We start from the raw sequence: 17,279 nt of genomic DNA on the forward strand, positions 1-17,279 counted from the left end.
ATTTAAGCATTAAGAAATACATTGTTAGAATTACAATTCATTAGCATATAGAACATTTCTGATAATTTGTAAACATTTATAACCATCTATAATGGCTTATTCATGAGTTATAAAGTTTAAGCAATGCACCCTATCCATCCGTTACTATGACAGAACATTCCAGTTATGTTTTCCCGCTATACTTAGCAGTGGTGATCATTGGATACACTGTAAACCTGTCATTCCTGTGTCCGAAAGCCCATAAACAGTTACATTGACTCAATTGAGGTTTTGAATTGGGGACCTGCTGACACACATTGGGGTTATACCACCAGTGGTGTTCCAGTAAGGAATCCAGTCTGGGTCACAAATAGCCTTGAGATTATGATTTAACTGGCATTGACTCCAGCAAATGCTGACCCCAAGAGAAGAGTCTATTCACATTCCTTCCACATTTACTTTTATCAAAGCTGGCAGAGGAAATTGGAAGAGTGCCACATGTTATCTAGGCCTCAGCATAGTCTATGTGTAATAAATGCTTTGATAAACATTTGCCATTTAGTAGCCTACGTTTCTTTTTTTTTTGTCAGTCTGATTTTAATGCCTGAGTGGATGTCTGAGTGAGGCTCCAACGTTTTGAAGTACGACACAAAAGCATTCCATTCTACCCTTTCCAGGAACTAATGAGCTCTAGGACAAAAAAAAATAAAAAGACAGCACTATATCCAAACAATAGAGCGCTTCACAAGCCCAAAAGAAAACAACGCAAAGGAAAAGTCTCTTTGAAAGGGGAGTCTGGTTGTCATGGGGGAAACTACGATTACATAATGTAAGACCTGTTGCGTCCATTGAAATAGCTATAATGTCAAACTTCTAGCAGCAGACCACTGGATTTGATTGAGACAGCCACACAAAATACCTTAAACTAGAACTTGTATGAAATATAACTTGAACGAAAATAAAGTTAGTTGGAGCAAGTGGATGTCTGTTCTTTCTTTGGCAATTGGTCTATCGCTCTATGGAAACCTACTACAATACAACATATCACTCAGACTCAGAAATAAGTCTATCTTTGATTCATTGTACTTTAGTTGCTTGAATTAATTATATTAGTACACGTTCCTTGATCTGAAATCAAGAGTCAAAAAGACCAAGGAGTACTAAAAGTTTATAATTGACCACACATGCTCATGCTGTAAAAATAATATAATTACAGTACCAGTGGACTTAGGACATTTAAAGAGCAGCAACTGCTCCTAAAAAACAACTTTTCATTTAGAAAACAGCCTATGTGCCATCAATATGAATCGGAAACATTTATTCTACTGTCAAAATGTACTACAAAATGTAAATAGGATAATTTGTCAGTCTTTTCCAAAACAGAGTTTTGTTAATGTCCAAAGTCCACTGGTACTGTAATTATTATCAAGGAACGTGTACTAATATACATTCTTTAATGTTATCATCATACATTGTATTCAGTATGTAAACATGTGATTTATTTAAGCAATAAGGCCCGAGGGGGTGTGGTATATGGCCAATATGTCACGGCTAAGGGCTGTTCTTAGGCACGACGCAACGCAACGCCTGGACACAGCCCTAGCTGTGGTATATTGGCCATATATCATAAACCCCTGAGGTGCCTTATTACTATTTACCAACGTAATTAGAACAGTAAAATTACGTGTTTGTGAGCCAATCAGCATTCAGGGCTCGAACTACCAGTTTATAATTAGTATATGATTATAAAAAAATAAAAAATACTTGGTGGAAAATAAGGTTCATCTGGCCATAGCCTACAGGAAAGAAGCCCTTAACATTTGAGTACATCCATGATTTATTTCTCTCCAGAGAATGATTGAAGCTCACATTAACCTAAAACATACGGTATAATGTACTATATCAAAATGGCGATGTTAATTTAATTGTTAAATTGAAGAAGGAAACTTGCAGTCCCCCATAACTCTGTGTGAGCCTAATGAAAAAATATTATTTTTTGTTTTCTTCATATATTTTTGTTAGGTCAGGGTGTGACATGGGTGATGTATGTGTTTTTGTACTTTCTAGTTTTTTTTGTAGGTTTATGGGGTTGTTAACCATCTAGGTGTTTATGTATGTCTATGGTTGCCTAGATTGGTTCTCAATTAGAGGCAGTTGTTTATCGTTGTCTCTGATTGGGAACCATATTTAGGCAGCCATCCTCTTTGGGTATTTTGTGGGTTATTGTCTATGTGATGTTGCATGTTTGCACTCAGTTTTGATAGCGGTCGTCTTGTTATTTTGTTTATTTAGTGTACTTCGTGTTTTTTATTTATTTTCGTCTTTCATTAAAAAGATGTATTCACATCACGCTGCGCTTTGGTCTCCTCAATACGACGATCGTGACACAAGTTACAAACCCACTAACTTTTGTCAGTTACTACCAACCGTATAAAACGGTTTGGGAAGCATAGGTGTGTGTATGTATGGCTTTAATCTATGAACCAAAGTCTAGGGGGGAAAAAAGTGGGTCAAAGGCTTTTTCATGCTAGTGTCATAAAACTTGTTCAGCAAAGAGATACAGAAAATAACCCCCTAACTGTATCAACCATTAGGCGTTACATAATCAGTATTTTACGAAGACCTCAATTAAGAGCAAACCAAGCCCCTGAAAGTGGGTTGATCTTCACAACAGTGTGGCAGTCTCACTGCAGAATAGACTTCAGATGAGTGACCCAGCTTGTAAAATCATGTGATGACCCAAAGGCAGACATAGATGTACAAACAGATTTTAAACAAAATACAATTCCAGAAGGGAGGATCTACAGGGGCTAATGATTGGCCACAAGGTCTGCTCTTAGTTGATCAGCTGAAGTGACAAGGTTAAAATAAATTGTCCACAGCACCTGCTTCTATGGATTAAAATGGGTGATCCAATAGGCTATTCCAGGACCGGAATAGGCTTCCAGTGTGCTGCACATATAGTGCCTTCAGAAGATATTCATACCCCTTGACTTATTCCACATTTTGTTGCATTACAGCCTGAATTAAAAATGTAAAATTCTCACCCATCTACACACAATATCCCATAAAGACAAAGTGAAAACGTGTTTTTAGAAATGATAGCAAATTTATTGAAAACGAAATACAGAAATAATTCATTTACAGAAGTATTCACACCCGAGTGAATACTGTGTTGAAACACCTTTGGTAGCGATTACAGATGTGAGTCTTTCTGGGTAAATCTCTAATGGCTTTCCACACATGGATTGTGCAACATTTGTCCATTAATCAAAATTCTTCCAAGCTCTGTCAAAGTGGTTGTTGATCATTGCTAGACAACCATTTAAGTACTTGCTATAGATTTTGAAGTAGATTCAAATCAAAGCTGTAGCTTGGCCACTCTGAAACATTCACGTCTTCTTGGTAAGCAACTCCAGTGTAGATTTGGCCTTGTGTTTTAGGTTATTGCCCTGCTGAAAGGTGAATTAATCTCCCAGTATTTATTTATCATCCAAAGTGTAATTTTATAACTTTGCCATGCTACAAAAGATATTCAATGTCTGCATTTTTATTTATTTACCCATCTACCAATAGGTGCCCTCCTTTGCAAGGCATTGGAAAACCTCCCTGATCTTTGTGGTGGAATCAGTGTTTAAAATTCACTGCTCAACTGAGAGACCTAACAGATAATTGTATGCGTGGGGTGCAGAGATGAGGTAGTCATTCAAAAATCAAGTTAAACACTATTATTGCACACAGAGTCCATGTAACTTATGTGACTTGTAAAGCACATTTTTACTACTGAACTTATTTAGGTTTGCCATAACAAAGGGTTGGAATATTTATTGATTCAATACATTTCAGCTTTCCATTTTAAATTTGTAAAAAATTCAAAAAACATAATTCCACTGACATTATGGGGTATTATGTCTAAGCCGGTGACAAAACAAATCTACAATTAATTACTCTTAAATTCAGGCTGTAACAACACAATTTGGAAAAAGTCAAGGGATGTGAATACTTTCTGAAGGCACTGTATCTGTATCCCCCCAAAAACTACAACCGGTACTGTAGCCATCATTCATAGCCACTCATTCAGCAAATAAAACATTATCTGTTTCAAAGTCACCCTGGTCTTATGTAAAAAATAAATAAAAAATACATAAACATACCAAACAACTTAAGTACTCATCCATTTACCAAATGATTGACGCAAAAAAATTAGAACAAAAATCAGGGCTGGCAATAAATAAATACTATAAATACAAATAAATACACATAAATCCCTAATTTGTATAAAAAAATGGCATGCATGAACATTCGAGTTGACACGGAACACATTCACCAAGCAGAGTGCATCACGAGAGTTCAGAGGATTCCAGATCATATCTCATTGTCCATTCAGAATCCATTTTTCTCAGAGAAGACACACTCCAGTAAATGGGTGTCTTATCCCCAATATCTTTTGCCTATGCTCTTGCAAATAGTGACTTGGAAAATACTAAATACCAATTTTCTTACGCAAAATGTTTTTAAAAGTTTTCCTTTGCGTGCCCAAATAAACACATTGGCTGATAGACAGACTGACAAATCACTGTTGTTTTCCTATTCAACTGACGCCCTCTGCTGGTAAAAGAGCAGATCTGTCTAGTTTACATTTGTGCCCAAAGGCTCACATCTGCACAATTCATCTGCTTGTTTTCAATGTGAGTGACAGTGAGTCCTAAGGGCATAAGAAAGTAAATACAGAAAAAAGGACCAAAAAAAGCAAAAGAACCCAGACCAGCAACCCAATCACCTACATGCTAAAATATATATCTCACCTACTCATTGGAGCGACAGAACAGACAAAAGGTAGCACATCTTTCACCACAGCCACTTAACCTCCATGTCTGCTCCTTCCTTCATTTCTTCAGGTTTGCTCCAGTGGGACCTTCAGAAACACCAAGGCTGGTCTATGTGGGGGCAAGGGGTTGGTTGGGCTGTTTATTTAAGACCTCAGAAATAAGAACTCGAAGTGTGGGGTAATGTTCAGTCACTTTCAGTCATGCAGCGGTCCCATCCCTGTGTGTGTGTGTGTGTGTGTGTGTGTGTGTGTGTGTGTGTGTGTGTGTGTCGTCCACTACTTGAGAACCAGAGTGGCTTCGCTACCGTCTTTCCTCTTCAGGTACTGGCCGTGGGTTAGGTGATGCTCTCGCCGCAGGTACACGTAGAAGTAGTCCGACACCACCAAGATCTGAGAAGAAACAAAACAATATTGACAGAAATCCATCTGTGAAAATGATCATTTCAATAGTTAAAAGGTACTGTAGTCTTATCCAGCTGATTTCACACTGAAGATGCCTGTACCAATGCTAGCCTACCCAGCTGTGCAGCCCATTCCAGCCCACTCACCTGTGCCACATTGAAGAGCAGCGTGATGGAATAGTAGAAGTTGGAGTTGGCACTACCCGCGTATATCCAGAGGTGCCAGAGGACGGGGAACAGCGCGGAGCACGCCAACAACACAACCAGCACCAGGAAGATATTCTTCAGGACTAGAACACAAGGCAAATAAAGTCAATATAAAACTATATAATGTACAGTCATATCATTCTTAATGAGCCTAAAACCAAAGATTTTTCTTGTAGAAGTTTCCCCCAATCTTCGTGTACAGAAATCGCTGATTGGTGATGTGGAGTTGGGGAGACGGCATTCGTGGCAGGTGTGCCTTCTATATCTCTCTATTTCCAGGTATTTACAAGGGCAGCCAATGAGAGCGCCTCCTTTCAATCCGGGTCCATCACCCAAACAGAGTTGAGGAGTTGAGCAAGTAAACAACTCACAACTACCAGCATGAGTAATTGAATGCGAGTTCCAACATCCTTTATTGCATAGAAGAGGACTTCCTTGCCTCTTTGTTTGTGTGGGATTCCGGCTGCTAATGGCTAATTTAGGCAGCCATTAAACATCCTAATTCATACATCCAACTGTTCAAGACTGGCAACATCAACTGTTCATCACTCTATGAATCTAGACATTTAAACAATCCATTCCATTTTCCAACCATCTTCATGTAAATAAAGACTCCAACTGCATCTTTGCTTCTGTCTCTGCTCTCTGACCGGAGCCCACTGTAGATGGGCATCACCATTCCAGTTCTACAACCTCAACACTTTACACTTAGCCAGCTAACTCGCTCTAGTAAATATTCTGCAATTAGTGCAAGCCCAATCATGACGGTGCAATGCATTTCACGCGTGATTACACAATGTGTTAGTGTCTTTATTGTACCTCTCCCTATCAAATAAATAAATGACTAATTGAAAGGACTCTGTATGAACTCCAGTTCATAAAAAGGCAAACTTCAACCTTTCAAACATCACTGACCACTCTCTACCTTAGCTGGCTATAGTCCCAACTTCTGTTGGCTATAACTAAAGAGATGATCATTAAGCTGGATGACTCATTAGATGATGCTTTCTGAAATTACCATCCTGGCTTTTCTTGTTATTGAGCTTTGTGTTAGATGCATCAGAAATCAGTTTCTATTGTTGACTTTGACAAAGCTGAGTCATCCCCTCTTCCTGCTTCTCTTTGTAAAGAAATATAATTATACTAGCCCTTGACCTGGTCTGAAAACAAACCCTAAATCAGTAATATGCCATTTAGCAGACGATTTCATCCAAAGCGACTTACATTGATGCCTGCATACATTTTACATATGGGTGGCCCCGGGAATCAAACCCACTATACTGGTGTTACAAGTGCCATGCTCTACCAACTGAGCTACAAAGGACCATTGTTTCTCAATCCTGGTCCTAGTGACCCAATGGTGTTAGCAATTATTTTTGTTTGCATTATCACCAACACATTTGATTCAACTCATAATTAAGCCTTTGAATTGTGGAATTAGGTGTGTTACTGCTGAGACAAAAGTACATTCCTTTGGCTGGGACAAGACCTACTGTACTGCGGGTCACCTGCAGCAGGATTGAGGATTACTGCACTACAGTATTAGGGATGACGTTAAGGAGCACACCCTCTGACGGTTAGTTCTCCTAAAATAATTGTCTCAGTCGAGCTTTGTCCATGTCCAATGCCGTCTGTTGTGCAGCTCATAAAACATGTTTCCAAAACCTCTCATTGAGTACCCACCACCCCAGCTGTTCCATCGATTGGATTTATTTACAAGCCCTTGATTAGTTCAAAGAGGTTTGCTAGCAGTGGAATAGATAGCTAATGAATAGAGCAGAGGTTTGGGAAACACTATCCTCACACATACAGTACAGCGGGATCTACACCATAGATGACACGGAATATTAACGTAGCGCAACTTTGTACAACTTCTGAGGGATGAAGACAAACTGAATTCGACAGTATTCCTGCCTCAACAGAAATAGCTTTAGGACAGAGTTCAGTAGGTGCAAAATGGAAGCCTTGAAACGAGGAGGTACTGTCTTAACTTGTCCAATAAGAAATGCTTGTGCTCGTCTTCTGTTGCAAAACAGTTTGCTACGGTGTACCATATCGAACGCAATCCATGGCTCATGGGAAAGAACCACTCACATCTGTAGAGGTGGTTCCAGGCTGCGATGTCGCCCTCTATATGGCTTGAAGATGGAGGACTTGAAGATGGAGATGATGGCGATCTGCATGAAGATCAGAAAGACTGGGTGCTCCCTGGGACAGAGGACAGCAGTGTTACTATACAGCAGCCTTTTTAGGACTAAATAATTTACAGGACTTATAGATGCCACTTTTAGATGGGATACATCATATATACACACACATGTGGTCCTGTGTGGCTACGTAGAGCATGAGAGTTGTAACACCAGAGTAGTGGGTTCAATTCCCGCAGGGGCCACCCATATGAAAATAATTATGCACGCACTATGGTAAGCCGCTTTGAATGAAAACACCTGTTTAATAGTACATAATACGCAGGAACAAGGCAAATTAATGTGCGTGCAGCTCGCATCAACATTTAAAAAAATACAAATATTTCACCTTTAACCAGGTAGGCCAGTTGAGAACAAGTTCTCGTTTACAACTGCGACCTGGTCAAGATAAAGCAAAGCAGTACGACACAAACAACAGAGTTACACATTGGATAAACAAATGTACAGTCAATAACACAATAGCAAAGTCTATATACAGTGTGTGCAAATGTCGTATGATTAGGGAGGTAAGGCAATATATTCTTTTAATATTTTTTATTTATTTCACCTTTATTATACCAGGTAGGCTAGTTGAGAACAAGTTCTCATTTACAACTGCGACCTGGCCAAGATAAAGCAAAGCAGTTCGACACAAACAACAGTTACACATGGAATAAACAAACATACAGTCAATAGTACAGTAGAAAAAGTATATATACAGTGTGTGCAAATGAGGTAAGATAAGGGAGGTAAGGCAATAAACAGGTCATGGTGGCGAAGTAATTACAATTTACCATTTAAACACGGGAGTGAATAGATGTGCAGAACATGAATGTGCAAGTGGAGATACTGGGGTGCAAAGGAGCAAGATAAATAAATAAATAAATACAGTATTGGGATGAGGTAGTTGGATGGGCTATTTACAGATAGGCTATGTACAGGTGCAGTGATTTGTGAGCTGCTCTGACAGCTGGTGCTTAAAGCTTGTGAGGGAGATATGAGTCTCCAGCTTTAGTGATTTTTGCAGTTCGTTCCAGTCATTGGCAGCAGAGAACTGGAAGGAAAGGCGGCCAAAATGAGGAATTGGCTTTGGGGGTGACCAGTGAGATATACCTGAAGGAGCGCGTGCTATGGGTGGGTGCTGCTATGGTGACCAGTGAGTTGAGATAAGGCGGGGCTTTACCTAGCAAAGACTTGTAGATGACCTGGAGGCAGTACGTTTTTGTAGTTTGTGCTACAGGATGCAGATTTCTGTTTGAAAAAGAGAGCCTTAACTTTCCTAACTGCCTGTGTATATTGGTTCCTAACTTCCCTGAAAAGTTGCATATCACGGGGGCTATTCGATGCTAATGCAGTACGCCACAGGATGTTTTTGTGCTGGTCAAGGGCAGTCAGGTCTGGAGAGAACCAAGGGCTATATCTGTTTCTGGTTCAGTTTTTTTTTAATGGGGCATGCTTATTTAAAATGGTGAGGAAGTCACTTTTAAAGAATAACCAGGCATCCTCTACTGATGGGATGAGGTCAATATCCTTCCAGGACACCCGGGCCAGGTCGATTAGAAAGGCCTGCTCGCTGAAGGGTTTTAGGGAGCGTTTGACAGTGATGAGGGGTGGTCGTTTGACCGCAGACCCATTACGGATGCAGGCAATGACGCAGTGCTCGCTGAGATCTTGGTTGAAAACAAAAGAGGTGTATTTGGAGGGCAAGTTGGTCAGGATGATATCTATGAGGGTGCCCGTGTTAACGGATTTGGGGTTGTACCTGGTAGGTTCCTTGATAATTTGTGTGAGATTGAGGGCATCAAGCTTATATTGAAGGATGGCTGGGGTATTAAGCATGTCCCAGTTTAGGTCACCTAGCAGCACGAGCTCTGAAGATAGATGGGGGGGGCAATCAATTCACATATGGTTTCCAGTGCACAGCTGGGGGCAGAGGGTGGTCTACAGTAAGCGGCAATGATGAAAGATTTGTTTCTGGAAAGGTGGATTTTTAAAAGTAGAAGCTCGAATTGTTTGGGTACAGACCTGGATAGTAAGACAGAACACTGCAGGCTAACTCTGCCCCCTAGGTCAGAGTGGCGAAATAATTACAATTGAGCAATTAAACACTGAAGTGATAGATGTGCAGAAGAGGAATGTGCAAGTAGAGATACTTGGGTGAAAAGGAGCAAAAAAACAAAAACAATATGGGGATGAGGTAATTGGGCGGTTATTTACAGATGGGCTAAGTATAGGTGCAATGATCGGTAAGCTGCTCTGACAGCTGATGCTTGAAGTTGGTGAGGGAGATATGACTCCAGCTTCAGAGATCTTTGCAATTCGTTCCAGTCATTGGCAGCAGAGTACTGGAAGGAAAGGCGACCAAAGAGGAGTTGGCTTTGGGGGTGAAATATACTTGCTGGAGCACACTCTACAGATCGGTGCTGCTATGGTGACCAGTGAGCTGAAATAAGGCAGGGCTTTACCTAGCAAATACTTATAGATGACCTGGAGCCAGTGAGTTTGGCAACGAATATCAATGTGACCAATACATTTTTTTACTTGCAGAGCCAAGTCAAAAGGGTCACAAAATACAACTAAATGGTTGTCGTCTGGAACCCTGCCTTGTAGGCTTTTCACTATAGGCACTGTCCAACCTTAGAGGCCTTTTTCATTAAAGTAAAACTATCTTAGCAATCAACACTAGCCTAGGTCAAGACTCCTCTCTCGCCCTGTCGCTCTCCTCAGCAGCAGGTCGATACATGTAAGGAGTGAGAGAATGGTGCTCGGGGTGAATGATAAGTAGCCGTGGACAATTTGGCCGGCTACAATTATCAGCTTTTAATTTATTTTAATTACCTGCTAGGAACATTGATAGCAAATATACAGTTGAAGTTGGAAGTTTACATACACTAAGTTTACAGTGCCTTTAAACAGCTTGGAAAATTCCAGAAAATTATGTCATGGCTTCAGAAGCTTCTGATAGGCTAATTAACATAATTTGACTCAATTGGAGGTGTACCTGTGGATGTATTTCAAGGCCAACCTTCAAACTCAGTGCCTCTTTGCTTGACATCATGGGAAAACCAGAATAAATAAGCCAAGATTTCTGACATTTCACATTCTTAAAACAAAGTGGTGATCCTAAATTTTTACTTGGATTAAATGTCAGGAATAGTGAAAAACTGAGTTTAAATGTATTTGGCTAAGGTGTATGTAAACTTCCGACTTCAACTGTAGCTGCAATCAGCAATGAACAGGGTTCACATATGACCGAAAGGACAAGATGAGTTGGATAAAGTTTTTATATGATAGTGCTTGCCATCTTCCTTTATGTATAAACTGAAAGCATTACCATGTTGATATCTCAACACCACAAGGATGATGCAAGTGAAGTTTAGTCTAGTGCTGTAGGTTAGTTATCTTTGAATGCAGCAGGTAATAATTCTTAAAGTAATTACTTCATGATTTAAGTTTACATACCAAATATGGGGTCAATGTAACTAATCGTTTGTGATTTGTGAAATATTTTCAGTGTTATTTTCACAATATTTCACATTGTCTGTATAATTTAAATGTAGCATTTATTTGCACAAGACATCGTCCACTTGATCATCAGATATTGCTCTAAAATTCTATGCCACTGGTGCCAATGACATCTATAGTGCAACCAACTAGTTTGGTGCAGCCATCTAAGGTTACAGTGACTTTATTTTCACAGAGCTTCTAAGGACATACGCATAAGGTATACATACCAATGTTCATGGCCCCATATCCATCAGTCCAGTTCTTATAGCCCTGGTGTGATATGGTTCCATCTAAATGCAGCAACTAATCATTCTCAAATTCATTTGAGGGTAATTCATTGAGTCTTTATACCAAATCTTGAGTCAATCTGACTTACAGGCTGAGTACACCACTCGCGTCGCGTGCACGAGCGTTGCAAAACAAATTTAGACATACATGTTATTCAATTATTGCACCCACACTGCTCGCTTGCGCCAACGAGCGACTGCATTGCCAAGGGCTAAAATAGAAGTTAGTTCTATTTGTGACGCAGATCGCGCTGGAAGTCCTGCCTCTCCCATCTCCTCATGGGTTTATAGAAGCAGGTACCCAAGTGCCATCTCCTCATTGGTTATACCCACATGGGTGACTGAAAGACAAACGAGGTCAGTGGCAGTAATGCACCTAATTTATGAAAGTTGCCAATCGCAATGTAAAGTCAAGAGGAGAAAAAGCCTGGGAGGAGAGATGACTAGAAACGATTTGGTTGACCATTTTATTTGTAGATTAATTGGCGGAGTAGAGGACCTTGTGTATTTCAGGTAAAATAACAACAATGTTTATATCCCAGGATAAATTAGCTAGCAAGCTAGCTAGCTAAATTGCCATAAACATTTCATGCTTTTCGACCTGTCTCCAAATTAATATAATTGGTCAGTTTGATTTGATATTTTAACCTGCGTGTCGTGTTCGCGTTTGGTGTGGGGGATCAAAATACATTTATGCACGATGGTGCACGCATGTAGCCGGTTTGGGTTCCGTGTTACGGTTCATGGGAAGATTAAGTATTTTTAGCATTAGTATTCAGAAAGTATTCAGACCACTTCACTTTATCCACATTTCGTTAAGTTACAGCCCTATTCTAAAATGTATTTCCAAGTTTTTTAAATAAAAATAAATAAATCTACACACAATACAAAAACAGGTTCAGACATTTTTGCAAATTTATTAAAAATAAAACTGAAATATCACATTTACTTAAGTATTCAGACCCTTTACTCAGTTCTTTGTTGAAGCACATTTGGAAGCGATTACAGCCTTGGGTCTTCTTGGGTATGACGCTACAAGCTTGGCACACCTGTATTTGGGGAGTTTCTCCCATTCTTCTCTGAAGATCCCCTCAAGCTCTGTCAGGTTGGATGGAGAACATCACTGCACAGCTATTTTCAGGTCTCTCCAGATATCAAAATCGGGTTCAAGTTCGGGCTCTTGCTGGGCCACTCAAGGACATTCAGAGACATGTCCCCATGCCACTCCTGCATCGTCTTGGCTGTGTGCTTAGGGTCGTTGTCTCCTTGGAAGGTGAACCTTCGTCTCAGTCTGAGGTCCTGTGAGCTCTGGAGCAGGTTTTCATCAAGGATCTCTGTACTTTGCAGTTGTGCCAAGCTTGTAGCATCATACCCAAGAAGACTTGAGGCTGTAATCACTGCCAAAGGTGTTTCAACAAAGTATTGAGTAAAGGGTCTGAATACTTATGTAAATGTGATATTTTTTTGCAAATTCATAAAAAATAAACTACAAACCTGTTTTTGCTTTGTCATTATCGGGTATTGTGTGTAGATTGATGAATGGACTGTATGTGCATCTATAGGTACAGTGTGGCCATATTTGAATGCATTAAAACTATTCAAGACTGATGTAATAAGTATAAAAACAAAAACTGGAGTGATTCTGAAATATAGTTCATGAGAAGATCATTGCAGATGATGTTGAGCATTAGCGTTACATAGGAAAATAATGAATTGTTAAAAAGCGACTGCCTTTAAAAAGCAACCTTTGAAAACAGCCTGTAGTATTGATGTGTCAAACACTTATTCTAGGGAAAATAGGATACATTTAGGTCAAAGTAAATCTTGTCTAAAACGTAGTTCGGAACATCTATGCAGCACAACAGGTAACTGACACGGGGTGAACAGCTGCAGTGATCACTCTCTATCCAATAGCAGACAGCGCTCAGCAGCTCTGCCAAATTTCATAAAACAACACAGTCCACATTTTGTTACTTGAGAACTCCCCCAAACACATTAGTTAGATGTAAAATTGCACAACTAAAGCATCCTCTGCAAAAACTTCAAAATGAATTACAGTTATATTAGATTCATTCTGGGGGTTTGAGGAAGTGAAATTGGCTAGTGTCTCATGGGGGACAAATATCCTTAACCAAACACAGAACCGGTCAGGAAACACAACGCCAAGACTGAAATCGAATTTTTCTAATGAGCAACAGAAAAACACAGGTGCCAATCGACGTGTTCATTGGCTCTATAATAGTTTCCTTGTTTATTGGGATATCAATACCAAATTCAGTGTGGTTCATCTTAAAGTTTCAAGTTAATAGGATTCGGTGTAGTGGACTTAGTGGTTTAAATGGACACGTAAAATCAGATTTTTATTTGTCTATAATTTAGCCATCTTTTGACCAATCCTTTAGCTTTTCTGAAACTAAGTTAAGACGTACTATGGGCCTACATTCCATCTGGTGTCATTAGGTTCTATGGTTCATTTGGACCAAATCGTGGTTTTAGCCTCCTAAAAAAATAGGACGTTTTGAGTGAGGTGAATGTGCAGCTCGAATGATGTGACCATTACATTTTTTTACTCACACAGCCAAGTCAAAACCAATTAGCGTTGCATAGTCTAAAAAGATAATTGTTTTTCTTTTAAGATATTAATGCCAAACTTAACATGGTTCATCAGGGTAATGTCTTTGACGAGTCAATCTGGAGTCAAACTGATTTATGGTTCATGAGGAGAATATTTATAAAGTATTTTTTGCATTAGCATATGTGCTAACGTGCATCTATTGGTACAGTGCAAACATATTTGAAGGGTTACTGTATTTTGCCCCACAGATCTGTGCTCTTCTGAACCACAAAAATGACAACCTTAGTCTCTCCACACTGAGTTGAAGAGCTGATGAAGGGGACTCACTTTAGCTTGATGGGGAGTGGAATTGTGTAGAAGAACACGTTGATCTGAAAGACACAGATGAAGAAGAGGCGGAAGTGCTCAAACATCTCGGCAAAGAAGTATCAGAAGAGGCCTATGTTGGGTGTGAGATCTGGCATGGAGAGGCTGGGGAAGAGACACAGAGAGAAGCATTCACACAGTAGGAGGGAACGATCACACAATGCATGAAGGCCCTTTCATAATCAGTGTTGGGATTAGTTACCTGAAAATGTAATATTACTTGTAAAATTTTACAAAAGTATTGTGCTATTTAAAATATTACTTTGTGTGGAAAGAAGTTATATTACTAGTTATTACTTTGCGTTACTTTCAGATTTGACTGTTAGAGGGAGTAAGGCAAATTCAGTGATTGATTCAGTGATTCAGCGGTGATTGATATGCTACTAACTCAGATTTGATCACTACTAGTTTCTCCTTTCATCTGTGGCGGTGCTGTCCTTTGCTAGTCTACAAGTGCTGCACCATCATATTAGCCATTCTCAAAGTATTCAGATCCCTTGACTTTGTCTACATTGTTACAGCCTTATTCTATAATGGATACAATTATTTTTGTCCCTCCATTTACACAATACCCCATTGTACAAAGCGAAAACAGGTTTATAGAAAATTTTGCACATGTATTAAAAATAGAATTCAGAAATACCTTATTACATAAGTATTCAGACCCTTTGCTATGATACTTTAAATTGAGCTCTGGTGCATCTTGTTTCCATTGATCATCCTTGAAATGTTTCTACAAAAAGTCCACCTGTGGTAAATTCAATTGATTGGACATGATTTGGAAAGTCACTCACCTGTCTATACAAGGTCCCACAGTTGACAGTGCATGTCAGAGCAAAAAACCAAGCCATGAGATCAAAGGAATTGTCCGTAGAGCTCCAAGACAGGATTGTGTCAAGGGCGAAGATCTGGGGAAGGGTACCAAACAAATTCTGCAGCATTGAAGGTCCCCAGGAACAGAGTGGCCTCCATCATTCTTAAATGGAAGAAGTTTGGAAACACCAAGGCTCTTCCTAGAGCTGGGCGCCCGTCGGAGAAGGGCCTTGGTCAGGGAGGTGACCAAGAAATAGATGGTCACTCTGACAGAGCTCCAGACTTGCTCTGTGGACATGGACAACCATCTCTGCAGCACTCCACCAATCAGGCCTTTATGAAAGAGTCGCCAGACGGAAGCCACATCTCAGAAAGGCACATGACAGTCCACTTGGAATTTGCAAAAAGGCACCTAAAAGACTCTCAGACCATGAGAAACAAGATTCTCTGATCTGATGGGAAAAAGTTTGAACACTTTGGCCTGAAGTCCAAGCGTCACATCTGGAGAAAACCTGGCACAATCCCATGGTGGTGGCAGCATCATGTTGTGTGGATGTTTTTCAGCAGCAGGGACTTGGAGAGATCCTTGACAAAAACCTGCTCCAGAGCACTAAGGGGGGCGAAGGTTCACCTTTCAAGGGGACAACGACCCTAAGCACACAGCCAAGACAATAGTGGCTTCGGGAAAAGTCTCTGAATGTCCTTGAGTGGCCCAACCAGAGCCCGAACTGGAACCAGCTCCCCATCCAACCTGACAGAGCTTGAAAGAATCTGCAGAGAAGAATGGGAGAAAATCCTTAAATACAGGTGTGCCAAGCTTTTAGCATAATTCCCAAGAAGACTCAAGGCTGTAATTGCTGCCAAAGGAACTTCAATAAAGTACTAAGTAAAGGGTCTGAATACTTAGAGTACCAATAAAAAGTTTGGACATCTACTCATTCAAGGGTTTTTCTTTCTTTATTTATTCTGTGGTAGCCATGCTGGTTATGCTGGTTATCTGTTATGGTCATGCTAGTGTGCCTTGAATTCTAAATCAACGAGTGTCACCAGCAAAGCAGCCCCACACCATCACACCTCCTCCTCCATGCTTCACGGGGGAACCACAGACGCAGAGATCATCCGTTCACCTACTCTGCGTCTCACAAAGAAATGGCGGTTGGAACCAAAAATCTCAAATTTGGACTAACCAGACCAAAGGACAGATTTCCACCAGTCTAATGTTCATTGCTCGTGTTTCTTGGCCCAAGCAAGTCTTCATCTTCATATTGGTGTCCCTTAATAGTGGTTTCTTTGCAGCAATTCAACCATGAAGGCCTGCTTAAAGTAGTCTCCTCTGAACCGTTGATGTTGAGATGTGTCTATTACTTGAACTCTGAAGAACTGATTTTTGGGCCACATTCTGAGATGCAGTTAACTCTACTGAACTAATCCTCTGCAGCAGAGGTAACTCTGGGTCTTCCTTTCCTGTGGCAGTCCTCATGAGAGCCAGTTTCATCAAAGCACTTGATGGTTTTTGCAACTGCAATTGAAGAAACTTTTAAAGTCCTTAAAATGTTTCGTATTGACTGACCTTCATGTCTTAGAGTAATGATGTACTGTTGTTTTCCTTTGCTTATTTGAGCTGTTCTTGCCATACCAACGGACTTGGTATTTTACCAAATAGAGATATATTCTGTATACCAACCCTACCTTGTCACAACACAACTGATGCTCAAACACATTAATAACGAAAGAAATTCCACAAATTAACTGCATTCCAGGTGACTACCTAATGAAGCTGGTTGAGCGAATGCCAAGAGTGTGCAAAGCTGTCATCAAGGCAAATGGTGGCTACTTTGATTTGTTTAACACTTTTTGGTTACTATACTTTTTTGATTCTATATGTGTTATTTCATAGTTTTGATGTCTTCACTATTATTCTACAATTCATTAAGTCTTTATACCAAATCTTGAGTCAATCTGACTTATGGTTCATGAGAAGATGAATATTTTTAGCAATAGCATACAGTGCATTCAGACCTTCACTTTTTCCACAATTCGTTAAGTTAGTCTTATTCTAATATGGATTTAAAAATAAATATAACAATCTAATAAATCTACACACAATAGCCCATAATAACAAAGCAAAAA

General features: G+C 39.9%; 1 protein-coding gene across 1 annotated transcript; it reads right to left on the bottom strand.

The window, feature by feature from the left end:
• Window positions 1-3,820: 3,820 nt before the first annotated feature.
• pigu (phosphatidylinositol glycan anchor biosynthesis, class U) lies at window positions 3,821-14,383 on the bottom strand. Its single transcript, XM_024385335.2, has 4 exons — window positions 14,298-14,383; window positions 7,510-7,592; window positions 5,356-5,498; window positions 3,821-5,197 (listed from the first exon to the last, which is right to left on the bottom strand). The coding sequence occupies exons 1-4, from the start codon at window positions 14,381-14,383 to the stop codon at window positions 5,084-5,086; spliced, it is 426 nt and encodes a 141-aa protein (XP_024241103.2). The 3' UTR covers window positions 3,821-5,083.
• Between the last annotated feature and the right edge of the window lie 2,896 nt (window positions 14,384-17,279).

The sequence above is a fragment of the Oncorhynchus tshawytscha genome, linkage group LG02 (assembly GCF_018296145.1).
Source record: "Oncorhynchus tshawytscha isolate Ot180627B linkage group LG02, Otsh_v2.0, whole genome shotgun sequence".
Taxonomy (NCBI): Eukaryota; Metazoa; Chordata; class Actinopteri; order Salmoniformes; family Salmonidae; genus Oncorhynchus; species Oncorhynchus tshawytscha.